The sequence below is a fragment of the Carya illinoinensis genome, chromosome 16, assembly GCF_018687715.1.
Source record: "Carya illinoinensis cultivar Pawnee chromosome 16, C.illinoinensisPawnee_v1, whole genome shotgun sequence".
NCBI lineage: Eukaryota > Viridiplantae > Streptophyta > Magnoliopsida > Fagales > Juglandaceae > Carya > Carya illinoinensis.
In genome coordinates, this window is record NC_056767.1 from 26146448 (window position 1) to 26162487 (window position 16040).

Genomic DNA, 16040 nt, shown 5'->3' on the forward strand with positions numbered 1-16040 from the left:
TTAATACAGTTTATAATGTGGGTTCAAATAAAATTTTTTGGTTTGACATGATCTTATCTTGTTCAATCAGAAACCAAAGTACACTTTCTTCTATGGTGGCCAAAACCAAGAATGGATCAAAAAATTTGATCAGATGGTAGTTCATGTGGCTCAAGATAAGCTCTTAATCAAACTAGGCATTTCCATAGTGCGGTATCTGGTTGGAAACGACAACAAAATCGAGGCTAAACAACGTTTATTGAAAGTCACTCATGGGAATTCGGAAAAAGTCAACAAGCTTTTGGATCTCTTCAAGACTGATAAGAGAGGATGGGTTGTGCTGAGCGGCGAGAACGGAGTTGTGGTCTCTGATCATGGAGGGAAAATGCTGGCCGTATTGGAGCGTTTTGACGAGCACTGGAAGGCAAAAGTTAAAGAAATAGGCTTTGGAAGAAGTTTCGTGTATAGCCATAACCACTACAAATAGATGGCTATTATGTGGATCATGTTTGATGTGTAATGCTTCAATAATAATAAAGGGCATCCTGATTAAGCGGGTTATGATCTGATGCCAATGTTGTTTGGAATTAAGTATCTATATATGTTATTGTTTGATATTCGTGGTACCATAGGGAGGTTTGTGCATGGAAATTTTCTGCTTGGCCATCATGTTTTGGTTAAGGAGTTGGGTCTAGGACTCTAGACGTTAACAGTGAATATCTAATCAAGTTCTATTTTCTTATTTATTCATCCAAATCAATCATGTCCATTCATTATTCTTGGATGCTTGTAAATCTGATATGATTTTCACCCTTGATGTAAGCTAATTTCATTGAAAATTGCGCGAGAGAAAAATAATATATATATATATATATATTTATTAGACAAGTAGTGATGTTTGAAAGCTTTTATATCATATACCATACATATAACATTATTTGATTTACAAGATTTAAATTTTAAAATTTATCTTCCAAATTAAATTATACAACATATATAATATGTGATGTAAAGGTTTTCAAATAAAATTATTCTTTATCGTACATATGTCCAACCCTAGTCATGGAGAGTTTGGGTGAATCAAACCAATGCATGCACATTTTACCTTACATGCATTGGCATCGGTATTTTTTTATCTCGTATGTCAAGTAATTATTTAATATTTTCAAAATATGAATATATGATTATGGGATATTCTTTTCTTATTGCACTATATCATATCATTAAAAATTATTAATTGTATTTTAATTTTAATTATAAGAAGATATTACTTCATATTACTTCTACACGATTAGATAAATTATTTTTACAGTACTATAGTATACAAGTCTCACATATTTTCTTTTAAAAACAATTAGATAAATCTGGAATCTATATGAAAAGAACTCATTTTTTAATGATGAGTCCCATTATTTTTTAAAGAGTAATTGTACATACAACCGTAAAATATGTAAATGTGGAGTAATCACTTTGAAAAAAAAGTGAGATCCACTATTAAAAAATTAATTTTTTTACGTGGATCCCATATTTTATTCACTTTTTTTAAAGCAATTATGTGGCGGTTGTACAATTCACAATTGTAAAATATTTTTTTCTTTTTTTAAATGGAGTACATGAGACTTGCATAGCTACAACTATATTTATATAACATTATCTTTCAAACTCCAAATTTAATATTTAAAAAATAAGAGTTTGATATAATAATTGATTAAAAAAATTCATGTTAAACTGAAAAATATGTAATATAACGTGAGTATTGCTACATCTACAAAAGAATCATATAAAAATAATTTCACAAACTAATGTCGCTTAGTCTGATATGTTAGATTTGTTTTCCAATAAAAATAATTTTACAATTTAACTAACTATATTATATTATATCAATTTGTGAAATTATTTTTATATGATTCCTTATTATTAGAGTATTTCCATATAAGATAACTCTTTTAACCGGATGATTGCAAAGTCCCTCTCTCTCTCTCTCGAGCGTGAGTAGGGTTAGTGCCGTTGTTTTTCGATAGTCAGCTTCGTCTCACTGGTTGAGAACTCGTCTTCGTATTCAGTGGAAAAGTAAAAATGGCCGATGATGATTTAACAAAACAATGGGAAAAACTACACTTGTCAACGGAAGAAACAACTGTTGTTCAGTTCAAGATTGAAGGTGCACACACAAACAACTCTATCCAAGGAAAGCTATGCATCATTGGTAGAGTCCTCTCTGAAAGAGGAGTAAATAACAAAGCTTTCAGATCTACTATGTCAAAGATATGGAGGCTAGAAGGTTGGATCTGCTTCAAGGATCTGAATGAACAATGCTTCCTCATAGAATTCCAAAGTAAAAAAGATAAAGATAAGGTTCTGAGTGGGAGGCCGTGGTGTTTCGATAGAAATCTCTTAACCATACAAGAGGTGGATGAATCGATGTCTATCAATGTAGTTAACTTCCAATATGAACCGTTTTGGGTCGAGTGTTATAATGTTCCTCTGGCAGCTATGAATGAAGGGATAGGGATACAGATTGGGGAAAGCATTGGTCGTGTAATAAGAGTAGATGCTAATTCAGACGGATCTACGTGGGGCTGCTGCCTTCGAATCAGGGTGGCTATCGATCTTCACAAACCTCTTCTACGAGGTATATGGTTAGACTTCGAAAACTAGAAACTGTGGATTTCCTTTAAATATGAACGTCTGCAAAATCTTTGTTTTCACTGTGGGGTTTTGTTTCACAAAGGAAGAGTCTGTGTAAGACCATACTTTGAAGCACAACGTGAAGAAAAACAACAACTGCAATTTGGTCCGTGGCTCAGGGCCCAGCCAATGAACACTTCAATCTTTGACAAACGTAAATATGGGGGTAACCTTTACAACATAAATAGAGAGCATAATGTATATGGTAGTAAAGAAGGGTACAGTTAGGATTTAAACACTCACATCCAGGTGAAAGCACTCCCGGATCCTATAGGTCTCAGGTGTATGATGGACCTTGACCAAGATATGGAAAGGAGTAATAACCATACCATCAAGGATAGGGAACTGAGTCCAACAACAATCCAAGCCACCAGTCAAAGGGAGAAGGGACCACATTTAGAAGTCAAACCTAACAACACTGTAGCCTAAGCTCCTACACTGCCACAGAGTCCCAAACCCACTAATATGGAGCCAACACAGACCAGTACTCATACGAATACCAAGAGCAATAATGGTAGATGGAAAAGAAAGGCCAGGGACAAATTGAACATCCAGAGTACTTTGAGTGAGATCATTAACAACCAGCAAGAATATGGCCAAAAGAAGAGAGGGAAGTGTAGTGGAAAGGAGGTGATCTATCCCTTAAGACCAGGAACAATGGAGGTGGCAAAGAGAATCAAAATGATAAGGCAGTGGCTGGGCCCCAACACTACCACCCCAAATGAGTCTCCTATCATGGAATTGTCGAGGGCTTGGGAACCCTCAAACAATTCGAATCCTTAGAAAACTCACTAAGGATAAGTGTCACAGTTTAGTGTTCTTTGTGGAAACTAAATCTAATAAGACTAGAATGGAAATAGTTAGACAGTTTTTAAAGCTGGATGGGTGTTTTGTTGTTGAAAGTGTGGGTCTAAGTGGGGGATTAGCATTACTCTGGAAGGAGGAGTGGCAAGTCAGAATCATTAGTTACACTAGGTGGCATATAAGTGCCATGATCACTAGTAAAAAGGACAGCAGGCCATGGCAGTACATTGGTTTCTATGGGCATCCTGAAGCAGGCAAAAGGAGAGGGAGTTGGGAACTATTACAAATGCTAAAACCTAATCTTGTGGTACCTTGGGTGTGTGCAGGCGATTTTAATGAAATTCTTCACCAAAGAGAGAAATTTGGAGGTCAGGGCAAACCTTATAAACAGATTGAGAATTTTAGACAGGCACTAGAACAATGTTGTATTCGAGACCTTACTTACACTGGTCAAAAGTTCATTTGGTCCAATAATAGAAGGGGCATGGGTTTTACAAAGGAAATGATAGATAGAGTAATGGCTAACAGAGAATGGTTTGATCTTTTTCCTTCTGCAATGTGTAATGTGATGGCAGCTATCAAGTCTTATCATTTACCACTAAGCATTTCCATCCTTCATAACAGTGGAAAGGGAAGCAGGAAAAAAAAGTATTTAGATATGAGGCTGCCTCGGACATCAGAGAAGGCTGTGGTCATATTTTAGAACAAGTCTGGACAAAAATAGGAGTGGGAGGTGATTTAGCTGAAGACCTGAGAATGAAGCTGGAAATCTGTCAAAAGGGTTTAACCAACTGGGAAAAAACTCACAACAGGGTTGAATAGCAAAAGACTACTCGAATGTGGGCTAAGATTAGTCAACTACAAGATAATGGAGATGGGGAACACATTGATGTTATGAAGCAAATGCAAGAGAAGGCTGAACAGTCCCTAGCAGAAATTGATATGAAATGGAGGCAGTGTGCAAAACAGCATTGGCTTAGGAAGGGAGATAGAAATACAACATATTTTCACATGCAAGCAAACCAAAGAAAAAAGACAAATGCTATCACATCCATAGATGATGGCACTGGTAGAATTGCCTCTGAACAAGGAGAGATAGGTGGCATTTTCACAGGTTTTTTCTCTAACCTTTTCAGCTCTTCATTGCCTTTTAACATCGATACATGTCTCAATGCACTTAAACCAAAAATCAATCAAGCAATGGAGGAGGTTTTAGTCACACCTTTCACTATAGAGGAAGTCAAGAAAGCCATTTTCCAAATGAATCCATTAGGATCCCCTGGTCCTAATGACTTCCCAGCCCATTTTTACCAAAACCACTGGGAATTGGTTGGTAAAGAGGTGTGTGATTATGCACTGGGTGTTCTAAATCAAGGAGGTTCTCTTAAAAAGGTCAATGATACTTATATAGCCCTTATTCCAAAGGTTAAAAATCCAAAGAGAGTAACAGAATTCAAACCCATTAGTCTATGCAATGTCCTATACAAAGTAGTCTTAAAAACCATGGCCAGTAGGATGAAACTCATTTTGCCTCATATCATCTCAGCAAACCAAAGTGCATTTGTACCTGGAAGACTTATTTCAGATAATACCCTAGTTGCTTATGAAGTTCTCCATTCAATGACAACGATGATGAAAGGCAAGAAAGGATTTATGGCTCTCAAATTGGACATGAGTAAAGCCTATGATAGGGTGGAATGGACCTTTGTGGAAGCTGTAATGACCAAAGTTGGTTTCCCTCCCCAGTGGGTGGATTTGGTTCAGAGATGTATCAAGCCAGTGTCCTATTCAATTCTTGTAAATGGGGAACCTCAACAGAGTTTTATCCCTTCAAGAGGCATTCGTCAGGGAGATCCCATCTCACCCTACCTCTTCATTCTATGTGCAGAAGCCCTATCAGCTCTCCTGCAAAAGGCTGAAGTGATGGGGGAAATCACTAGTGCCCCCATAGGAAGAGGCCCCACCAAAGTGAGCCATTTATTTTTTGCAGATGACAGCCTGCTGTTTTGTCAAGCTTCACCAAAGGAACTTACAAAAGTGATTGAGATCTTGGTTCTTTATGAACAAGCTTCGGGTCAGGTGCTCAACAAGGAAAAGTCCTTAGTTTTTTTAAATGAGAACACTTTGAAGGAGGGACAGGATGTGATCCTATAGCTAGCAGGCATTAAGTCTACTGGCACCTTTGAAAAATACCTAGGCCTCCCTGCAGTCTTAGGAAAAGCTAAAGTAGCAGCCTTCCATTCCCTTGTAGACAAAACTTGGTCTAGGGTAGTGAACTGGAAAACCAACTACCTTTCTGCAGCAGGGAAAGAGATCCTCCTAAAAGCAGTTCTTCAAGCCATACCAACGTATTCAATGGGAATGTTCCTACTCCCATACTCCATTACTCAAAAACTAAACCAACTCCTGAGGAAATTCTGGTGGGGATTCAATGAAGAGTCCTAAAAAATTTAGTGGGTCTCGTGGGACCAACTAAGCTCAGCTAAGGACGTAGGTGTTCTTGGATTCAGGGATTTCAGAATGTTCAACCTAGCTTTGCTAGCCAAGCAAAGCTGGAGAATGTTACAGGATCCCACCTCTCTTGCAGCATGTGTTATAAAACAGAAATATTTCCCCTTAGGAGATCTGCTAAATGCAAAGCTAGGCTCAGGCCCTTTCTATGTGTGGAGGAGTGTAATGGCTGGCCTGTCAATACTCAAACCTGGGCTTAGCTGGAGAGTTAGAAATGGTAAAAGCATCAACATATGGTCTGATAAGTGGATACCCTCTCTTCCCTCTTTCACAGTGGCATCTCCAAGAGAAATGAATTGTTGGTGTGAAATTGTGAGTGATCTTATTGATCTGAGGCAGAGAAGCTAGAAAAAAGAGTTGCTACAAGAAATGTTCTCAGAACCTGAAATTCAAGGCATCACTTCGATCCCCATAAGCCTAGGAGGTAGGGAGGATAAAATTTTTTGGAATTTTACTTCAAATGGGCTGTACATTGTCAAGAGTGGATATCATCATCAGAGGCAAGTAGAGGTAGAAGTAGAAGGGGAACACTCAAGCAGGCAACTAGACTCAACAGTGTGGAAGAAAATTTGGCAGCTGAAAGTGGCCCCTGCTGTAAAACTTTTTGTTTGGAAAGCATGTAGTGAAGCCATCCCTACCCTAGCAAACTTAAAGAAAAGGAGAGTAGTGGAAGACAGTAAGTGCATAGTGTGCAAGTCTGAACCTAAGACCTCAAGCCATGTTCTTTGGGATTGTGCAGCTGCTAGAGACGTGTGGAACCAAGCTTGTGTAAAAATCCAGAAAATGTCTTTCCATAGTGATCAGTTCTTCAAAGTTTGGGCAATGTTGGTCCAACGACTAGAGGTAAATGAGTTGGAGGAAGCAGCAGTTACATTGAGGGGTATATGGTCTCGAAGAAATGATCTAATTCATGGAAAAGAATTCAAACACCCATCCACTCTTTACCAAGGAGCTAAACTAGAGTCCATTGCATTCACAGAAGCAAATCGATTAAGCGAGAACCCCCAGCAGAGAACAGCAAGGTATTTACAAACATGGTCTAAGCCAAGTGAAGGAATCTTTGAAGTTAATTGGGATGCTGCAGTAAGCTTGGCTTCAGGCAGAATTGGTTTGGGAGTCATAATCCGAGACCATCAAGGATTTGTAGTTGGTGTTTTAAGGGCATCCAGACCACTTAGTGGAAGAGTTTATGAAGCAGAAGCATATGGCCTACTATTGGCAGCAACTTTTTGCAAGGAACTGGGCCTTAACCAGATCATTTTGGAGGGAGACTTGAAACAGGTAGTTAACCAACTTCTTGGACAAGAGATCGATGGGAGCATGGGAGGGTGGTTAGTTGAAGAATCAAGGCATGTCTTGGCAAACATAGATCACTGAAAAGCTTGTCATGTCCAGAGAAGCAAATTTTGCAGCCCATTGTCTAGCAAAGTCTGCTATACTTTTAACAGAGGATTTGTACAACATTGAAGAATGTCCTGCGTGCATTACTTCTATTGTAACCTCTAAAATGTTATTAAGTTGATTAATGAGATCAGTTTGTATTTAAAAAAAAAAACCTCTTTTAACCGGATAACATGAAAATGGCACTGCACATCTTCACTGTCTCAGTTACCATATAAACGAGCGCTCAAAATGGGAATAAAAACACAGTCGCTCTGCTGCCACCAAGACGCTATTCATTTGGTTGTCTCCCTCTCCTTCTCTCTTTCTCACACCCTCTCAGTCTCTCTGATCTCAATAACCCTATTAACATTGAATTCTACCTCTCGCCCCCACTTGCCTCGGTTGCTCGGAAGGAATCAGCTAAACGTCGTCGTCTTCGCCTTCTTCGAGTACCAAAGCGGCACCGAACACTCTTCGAGACTTTTCAGGTATGGGGGTTTAAGGATTTTGGAGGAGGCCCGTTTGGTTTCCGAAGAAAAAAATGTGGTAAAAGAGGAATCGGGATTGTGACTCGAGAAATTCTTTGTTGTCTGGGATTCGAGAGAACAGTAATGACCGAGCCTCTACTGTGTGTAAAGTGAGGCCTACTGTTGATGATAGAATAGTTCAATGGGAAATTCTCGTTTGTATTGAAGGCTTAAATGTCTCTATTTTTGGTAGGATCACTAAAAATAATTGCTTCGTCTTAAATCGCTTGTTTTGTTGATCATACCTTCGTTCCCATCTCTACAATGGTGCTCGGTTTTTTTTTTTATTTGACTACCAATGTAAAACTATGTGGCGGTATCTTGACAAATGTCGGTTGGGTTACTCTTTGTGCCAAGACAAGCACTTCTGATACATTCTTTTGATTAATAAACAAATGAATGGATGAATAAATAAATTATGGTTGTCTATCCATTTGAATACTTCCCTCACCTGGGACGAGTTCGTTCTTGTATCTTGCCATTTCCTCTCACTGCCAATAGATTTGCATCTCATTTTTGGATCCATAACCTGTTTGTATATGAGGTGGGTATGGATGGAGATGGAGTTAGATTCTAATTGGAATAGGCATTATGAATTTATTGGTTCTTTTTTAGGTCATTATCGGCATATTATCAATAGGCACTGACTGTTCTGTTTCAATTGCCCGAATATTGTGGAAATAAAATTTAGTTATTACCTCAAACTGAAATGGAAGTGACCTCATAACTTGATCAGTGGCCAGTCTTAATGTTTTAAATATTTGATTCATAAACTTTAGCTTTCAAACGTTTGCATTAAGCATGTATACCTAGATCTGTCTTTGCAGAATACTGCCTTCCTTGATCAAAATTAACATCTTGCGTGACCCTCCTGGGCACTAGCCTTTTCAATAAATCCATCCTCCTGTACAATATAATGGGAAAAATGATAATAGTAATAATAAAGGGTGAACAAGACAGATAGTTAGTCAATCCATACCCCACAAGTTCACATAAAGAGAACATGGGGAAAGGGGGGCATAGGGAAAACCCATCTTTCCCGGAGTTATACAAGAGATTTTTAGCCCGGTTTGGAGTTGGGGATGGAAGCTCTTAAATGTAAAGTTCTGGGGGATGGGAGCTCTTGAATTTTTCCCAATGCCTGGTGCTGTTCCTCCACTTTTTTCTCACCATGGAACTCTTCTCTTAGATACTTGTAATTTGTGATTGTCAGTTGAAGTATGCAAATTAACTGTAGCTCAAAATCTCAAATGCCCTTCGTATTCTCTTAAGAATGGGCTGGAGAGTGTGGTCGTGGGTTTAAGATGTGTAGGGTAAACTCAAATTTCTGATTTTCACATCAAGTATTAGGAGATAGAAACTTTATACGCTCGTTTCTTGAGGAAGATGGCTGTGTTGAGCTGTTGAGGGACATCTGGTGTTTCTAAGCAAGAACTTGGTTTTTCTGCATCCTAATTTTACAACTTTCTGGCTGGAAGACTGTTCAGTAAAATGCATTGTGAACCAATATTTTTAGTTTAATCTTGGTATGTTGTAAAGGTTGTTACTAAGCAATGAGATACAATTCATAATTGCGTGGAATGGATGTGATAGTTTATCAACTACTAGGAAATTAACATAAAAGGTCCGAGAAGATCTTGTGGAATGCTGATGACTCAAAATCTGAATTATTGGATCTCATTCCTTAAAGGTTGGTATTGTGCCCCTGTAGTGTGTATGCTTGTCAGCTTTGTTGATTGTTCTATACATTTTTTTGCCTAGTCTTCTCTGACCATCTTAGGGGTATTCAAGAGACCAGCCATGGGGCTTTTTTGAGTCAAGCAATTGAGTACTGATAATCATCATTGTTTGATATATTCTGTAGGTCTGTGAATGCCAAGTCTTTCAACTTGATGTTGTTTGTCTGCATGACAAAGGATGCTGGAAAATCTTTCCACTTGAGGGAAGATGGGTGGGTGAGGGGTGATGGAGTTTGATGACTCGGTTTGTTCTTCTTCAGGTTGCTAGTGTTGGTTCTGCTGGTCCAATATAATATTGTATGTTACATCTTTCCTTAACTCTAAACTTCTGACCTTGGAGGCTCATGTTTTTGAATGCTTTTAATGATGACTAAACTTATGTCTGGTTCTTTGAGTATAGATTTGAGTTTTTGAAGATGAACATTCGAATTTGTTATTTCTTTATTTTTACTTAAAAAAAAAAAAAAAAAAAATCGAATTTGGAGAATATATGCTTCCTCTGTATAAGAAGTGAGCCCCACTTTGGTGCCTTGGTAAGAAAGCTCTGTGCTTAAAATTAATGGATCATGGAGAAATAGGATGGAAATAGCTTTTAGGTTATCAGTTATCACTAATAGATCTAATCTTTTGTCTCTTCTGAGGCTGTGAAATTGTGGTAACATCCTGAAAAAGCCATTTCTTATCCACATTTAGCCTCTTATTCCTTGGTAATGTTGACCTTGCCCTATTATTTATGAGAAGCATGCCTGCGTTGGAATTTCTTCAGCATAGGATTTCAAATCATAAACCAAAATTAGGTCCTGCTTTTAGGTCCAGTATTCTCACAAAAACCACTTTGTATGTTCTCGATGAGAATCTTTATAGTTACTCATTATACCTGGGTTGGTGGTTAGATATCTTGTGATATTATTGGCTTGCTTATTTAAGGTAAACATATCTGTAAAGAGCAGCATCCGGTTATACTGCTTCAGTTGGTTCTGTCTGCCTTTTATGCATATTACAAGTTAATTAGTGTAGCACTTCTCCTCAGTTGATCTTTTGCATTCCCTTTTACTCATCATGGTAGTTTCTTGTCTTCTTCTATTTGTTTTCTCTTAAATATGAACTTCTGATTGTCCCCGTCCTTTGCTGATATTTGAATATGTTATTGGGTGCAGACATTAGTTTTTCCATGGAGAGCTCTGATGATGAAAAGGATGGAATCCTTGGGAATTACATTCCAACAGAACTGACACGTGTTTTGGCATCCAGTGGAGTAAAATTTGTGGATCAAGTGGTGAATGGGCAAAATGAACTTTGTTTGGAAAATTTTCGAGTGGATAAAAGCATGTATTTTACAAGTTGGGCAATATTTTGGCCACACCAATCGAATCAAGATTGAGGAGCAATTAGCCAACCTTTTTATATAACAACTTTTCATTCTTCCTATCCACTTCTAGAAAATCCAACGCCAAACACATCTCTTTTTTTCTTTTTCTTTTTTTATTTTTTCAATTTAAATCATTTTTGGTTTTTTTTCCCCTCACAAATCCTAATATTTGGAGCTGACTATTCAAGGATACCAACCTAAAAGAAAATGTATTTGCAAGAATTCCACAATAATAGCGATATGATGTACATTGGAAATTGATTTTGGGGGAAAAAAAAACAAAACAAAACAAGGGAAGCCTCATATTCAAGGAATTAATCGGATACCAACCTAAAAGAAAATATATCTGCAAGAATTCCACAATAATAGCGATATGATGAACAGTGGAAAATTGATTTTGGGAAAATAAAAACAAAACAAGGGAAGCCTCATATTCAAGGAATTAATCGGATACCAACGAAAATGTATCTGCAAGAATTCCACAATAATAGCGATATGATGTACAGTGGAAATTGATTTTGGGGGAAAAAAAAAAAACAAAACAAGGGAAGTCTCATATTCAAGGAATTAATCGGATACCAACCTAAAAGAAAATGTATCTGCAAGAATTCCACAATAATAGCGATATGATGAACAGTGGAAAATTGATTTTGGGAAAAAAAAAAAACAAAACAAGGGAAGCCTCGTATTCAAGGAATTAATCGGATACCAACCTAAAAGAAAATGTATCTGCAAGAATTCCACAATAATAGCGATATGATGTACGGTGGAAATTGATTTTGGGGGAAAAAAAAAAACAAAACAAGGGAAGCCTCATATTCAAGGAATTAATCGGATACCAACCTAAAAGAAAATGTATCTGCAAGAATTCCACAATAATAGCGATATGATGAACAGTGGAAAATTGATTTTGGGAAAAAAAAAACAAAACAAGGGAAGCCTCATATTCAAGGAATTAATCGGATACCAACCTAAAAGAAAATGTATCTGCAAGAATTCCACAATAATAGCGATATGATGTACAGTGGAAATTGATTTTGGGGGAAAAAAAAAACAAAACAAGGGAAGCCTCATATTCAAGGAATTAATTGGACACCAACCTAAAAGAAAATGTATCTGCAAGAATTCCACAATAATAGCGATATGATGAACAGTGGAAAATTGATTTTGGGAAAAAAAAAACAAAACAAGGGAAGCCTCATATTCAAGGAATTAATCGGATACCAACCTAAAAGAAAATGTATCTGCAAGAATTCCACAATAATAGCGATATGATATACAGTGAAAATTGATTTTGGGGGAAAAAAAAAACAAAACAAGGGAAGCCTCATATTCAAGGAATTAATCGGATACCAACCTAAAAGAAAATGTATCTGCAAGAATTCCACAATAATAGTGATATGATGTACAGTGGAAAATTGATTTTGGGAAAAACAAAAAAAAAAACAAAACAAGAGAAGCCTCATATTCAAGGAATTAATCGGATACCAACCTAAAAGAAAATGTATCTGCAAAAATTCCACAATAATAGCGATATGATGTACAGTGGAAAATTGCTTTTGGGGAAAAAAAACAAAAAACAAAAAAACAAAACAAGGGAAGCCTCATATTTTCCTTTCTGCCAACACAAATGTCAAGGGCTACTTTGACATTGAAGGAGGTTCACAATGCACTTAAATCTAAAAACAATTACTGATTGAACATGACAGCAAAAATGGACACCGACTTGACTTAAATAATTGGGACCCATTAAAATTGATACCAACTTTTTTTTTTTTATAATCAGAATAACCTTTCATTCAAATCAATTATCCTTATAAATAGCAAGTTTATCAAGCCATAAAGCTTGACTAACAAAAGAAGAACAATAATCCCACTACATACAAATATCATCAATCAACCAAGCATGTCTTGCCAAAAGATGAGCCACCAAATTGCCTAAACGGTTGACATGCACAACTTTAACTTCTTGGAAGCCCTCCATAAGCTTTCGTATGTCTTGAAGAATAAAAGCAAAATCTGTTAAACATACAGAATTTTCATTCAAAGCATTAACCAAAACCAAACAATCGGTTTCAAGCATAATTTTTGGGACACCCGTTGAGCACACAACTGTAACCCTTTGAGAAGTGCAACTGCCTCAATAAACTAAGTAGAAGATACCTCTTTCTCTACCTTAGAGCAAGCCACGACAACCTCACCATACTGATCCCGCAACACCACTCCAATCTCGGCAACAGAATGTTCAGGAAAGGTGGCCCCATCAATATTCAGTTTCAGAAAATCATTTGGAGGAGGATGCCATCTTACTACCTTAGTAATCTTCTGATTTGAAGCATCAAACAACAGCACCTGTGCATATTCTTGTTGTAAAGAAAGAGCATTATTAACAGTCACATGAATATGCATAAAAATATTCTCATAAATCCTTTTATTCCTTCTATACCAAAGTCCCCATGTTATAGCTATAAATCTGGCCAACAGAGAATCAGACTCTCTTACACGGGCTAAATTTGCCAGTTCCCAGAAGGACAGATCAGGTTGCATGTTAACCATTTGAGAACAAAAAACCCCCCACACACTCCTTACTTCCGAACAAAAAAACAAAGCATGAGCAGCATCTTCCATACCTTGATTACATAGCCCACAGGTTGCATCATCCAATACATGTTCCTTCTTCAGATTCAGGTAGGTTGGAAGCTTCTCCTGACATGCCCTCCATGCAAAAACCTTCATCTTTAGGAAGTTTCAAATGCTATAATGACTTCCAAAATACAGCCTCAGAAGTGCCAGTAGAAGACTGCCCATTTGAAAGATGTTGATTATGTTGAAGATATCGATAAGCACTCTTAATAGAAAAACTTCCATTCTTTTCATGACTCCAATACAAGGAGTCTTCAGCATATATAGAAACTTGTAGTTTTAAAATATGTTGAACTAAATTTGGATTGAATAGAGCTCTCACCATATGAACATTCCACCAACCTGTGCTTCCATCTATCAAAGAATGAACTTTTAAGTTTTCATCAACCTCCACCAAAGCTGAGACACTTGAACACTCCGGTAACCATGGATCCTTAAAAATACGAACAGTTTGCCCATTCCCCACACGCCACCTACAACCTTTTCTCAAACAATCAAGAGCTTCCCAAATGCCCTCCCAAACATAAGATGAGCTAGCACCAGCTTTGGCTTCAAATAAACATAAATTCAGAAAAAATACTTGGCTTTATAAACTTTGTAAAGAAGAGAATCCACATTTCTTAAAAGCCTCCACCCTTGCTTAGCCAAAAGGGCTAAATTAAATAGATGGAGATCTCTAAAACCCATCCCACCTTGGAATTTTGAAACACACAACTTCTCCCATCTACACCAATGAATTTTGTTTTCCCGAGATTGATCACCCCACCAAAATTTTGCCATCATCATCTCTAACTCATGACACAAAGTTTTAGGAAACAAAAAACAACTCATGGCATAAGTAGGAATAGACATAGCTACAGCTTTTATGAGCACCTCCCTACCCCCTTGAGATAACAGATTCCCCTTCCATACCTGTAACTTCTGTCACACTCTCTTCTTTATATCAGAAAAAGCTTGTTTTTTTGACCTCCCAACCATGGGAGGCAGCCCTAAATACTTCTCATACTGCTGTGTAAAGCTGCTACCCCACAACTGCATAATATCTCTTTTCAGGTCATCATTCACATTTTTGCTAAACACCATAGAAGTTTTTTCCTTATTAATACATTGGCCCGAAGCTCTCTCATACTTGTTCAACAAAGATTGGATCTTCACATTTGTAATCACATCAGCCTTGCAAAAAATGACACTATCATCCGCAAATAGCAAGTGGTTTATTCTAGGAGCACCTCTACAAATCCTTATACCATCCACCTCTTCCCTACCAGCATTTCTTTTCAACAAAGAAATAAGACATTCCGTGCACAGAAGAAATAAATAAGGTGATAACGGATCTCCTTGTCTAAGGCCCCGAGAAGGGATAATAGGGCCTTTAGGACTTCCATTGACTAAAACAGAAAAAGAAACTGTTCTAACATACTGCATAATCAAAAAAATGAGTTTCTTATCAAAACCAATGGACTCCATAATTTTTTTTAAGAACAACCATTCCACCCTATCATATGCTTTACTCATATCAAGTTTGAGAGACATAAACCCCTTCCTACCCTTTCTCTTATTACGAAGAAAATGCAGCAACTCGTAGGCAATAAGAACATTGTCCGAAATCTATCTACCAGGAACAAACGTGCTTTGAGAATCAGAGATAATATCTGTCAAAACTCTCTTAAGTCTATTAGCAATGACTTTAGAAAGGATCTTATAGAGCACATTACATAGACTAATGGGACGGAAATCTGCTACCTTTGAAGGAGAAGCTTTCTTAGGGATTAGAGTAATGAAAGTATGGTTTAAGCCACTAGGAAACATTCCAGAATTCAAAGCTGAAAGTAAAGCATTGGTAATGGAGTTACCTAACACACCCCAATATTTCTGAAAGAAAAGAGGAGGCATACCATCCGATCCAGGGGCCTTAGAAGGGTGCATCTGTTTTAAAGCTACCTCCACCTCCTCAGCAACATAAGGTTTTAACAGTTCCTCGTTCATCTCAGCAGTGACTCTTGCCTCAACACCCGAAAGAACATCCTCCATATCCACACGATCTGCAGTAGTGAACAGATTCTGAAAATATTCAGTAATTAAGACATCCATCTGATCCCCTTTTTGCCAAATCCCAGACTCATCTTGCAACTGCATAATACTATTCTTTCTTAGTCTAGTAGATGCCTTAGAATGAAAATACCGGGAATTACAATCCCCTTCTCTGAGCCACTTCACCCGAGATCTTTGCTTCCACATTAACTCATCCCTTTCAAGCCATTTTTGAACCTTAAGACATGCTTGTTTATGTTCCTCTAGAAGATGTGATCCAGAGTCATTCTCTTCTAAGCATTGAAGCCTCCTTTTAGCAGTAGCTAAATTTTTCTGCACATGGCCAAAAGAAGCCTTATTCCATCT

The 16040-nt window shown here is 37.5% G+C and overlaps 1 protein-coding gene and 1 long non-coding RNA gene across 4 annotated transcripts; both read left to right on the forward strand.

Moving 5' to 3' along the window:
• Positions 1 to 2055: 2055 nt before the first annotated feature.
• On the forward strand, positions 2056 to 2895 carry LOC122298976. Its single transcript, XM_043108818.1, has 2 exons — positions 2056 to 2611; positions 2711 to 2895. Exons 1-2 carry the CDS (start codon positions 2056 to 2058, stop codon positions 2893 to 2895), a joined length of 741 nt encoding a protein of 246 aa, XP_042964752.1.
• Positions 2896 to 7544: 4649 nt separating this feature from the next.
• LOC122298631 lies at positions 7545 to 11057 on the forward strand. Of its 3 annotated transcripts, none has more exons than XR_006239480.1 (3): positions 7545 to 9582; positions 9757 to 9928; positions 10789 to 11057. It is a non-coding gene; the product is annotated as an uncharacterized LOC122298631 (long non-coding RNA). The 3 variants fall into 3 exon arrangements; XR_006239481.1 differs by having other exon boundaries at positions 7545 to 8081; XR_006239479.1 differs by having other exon boundaries at positions 7545 to 7853.
• The last annotated feature ends 4983 nt before the right edge of the window (positions 11058 to 16040 follow it).

What these genes read in the sequence shown, in the direction of transcription:
- LOC122298976 (XM_043108818.1), top strand. Translation starts at nt 2,056, where the DNA reads ATGGCCGATGATGATTTAACAAAACAATGGGAAAAACTACACTTGTCA. An exon ending in TCACAAACCTCTTCTACGAG is followed by an intron (nt 2,612 to 2,710) that starts GTATATGGTTAG and finishes TGTTTCACAAAG; the next exon opens with GAAGAGTCTGTGTAAGACCA.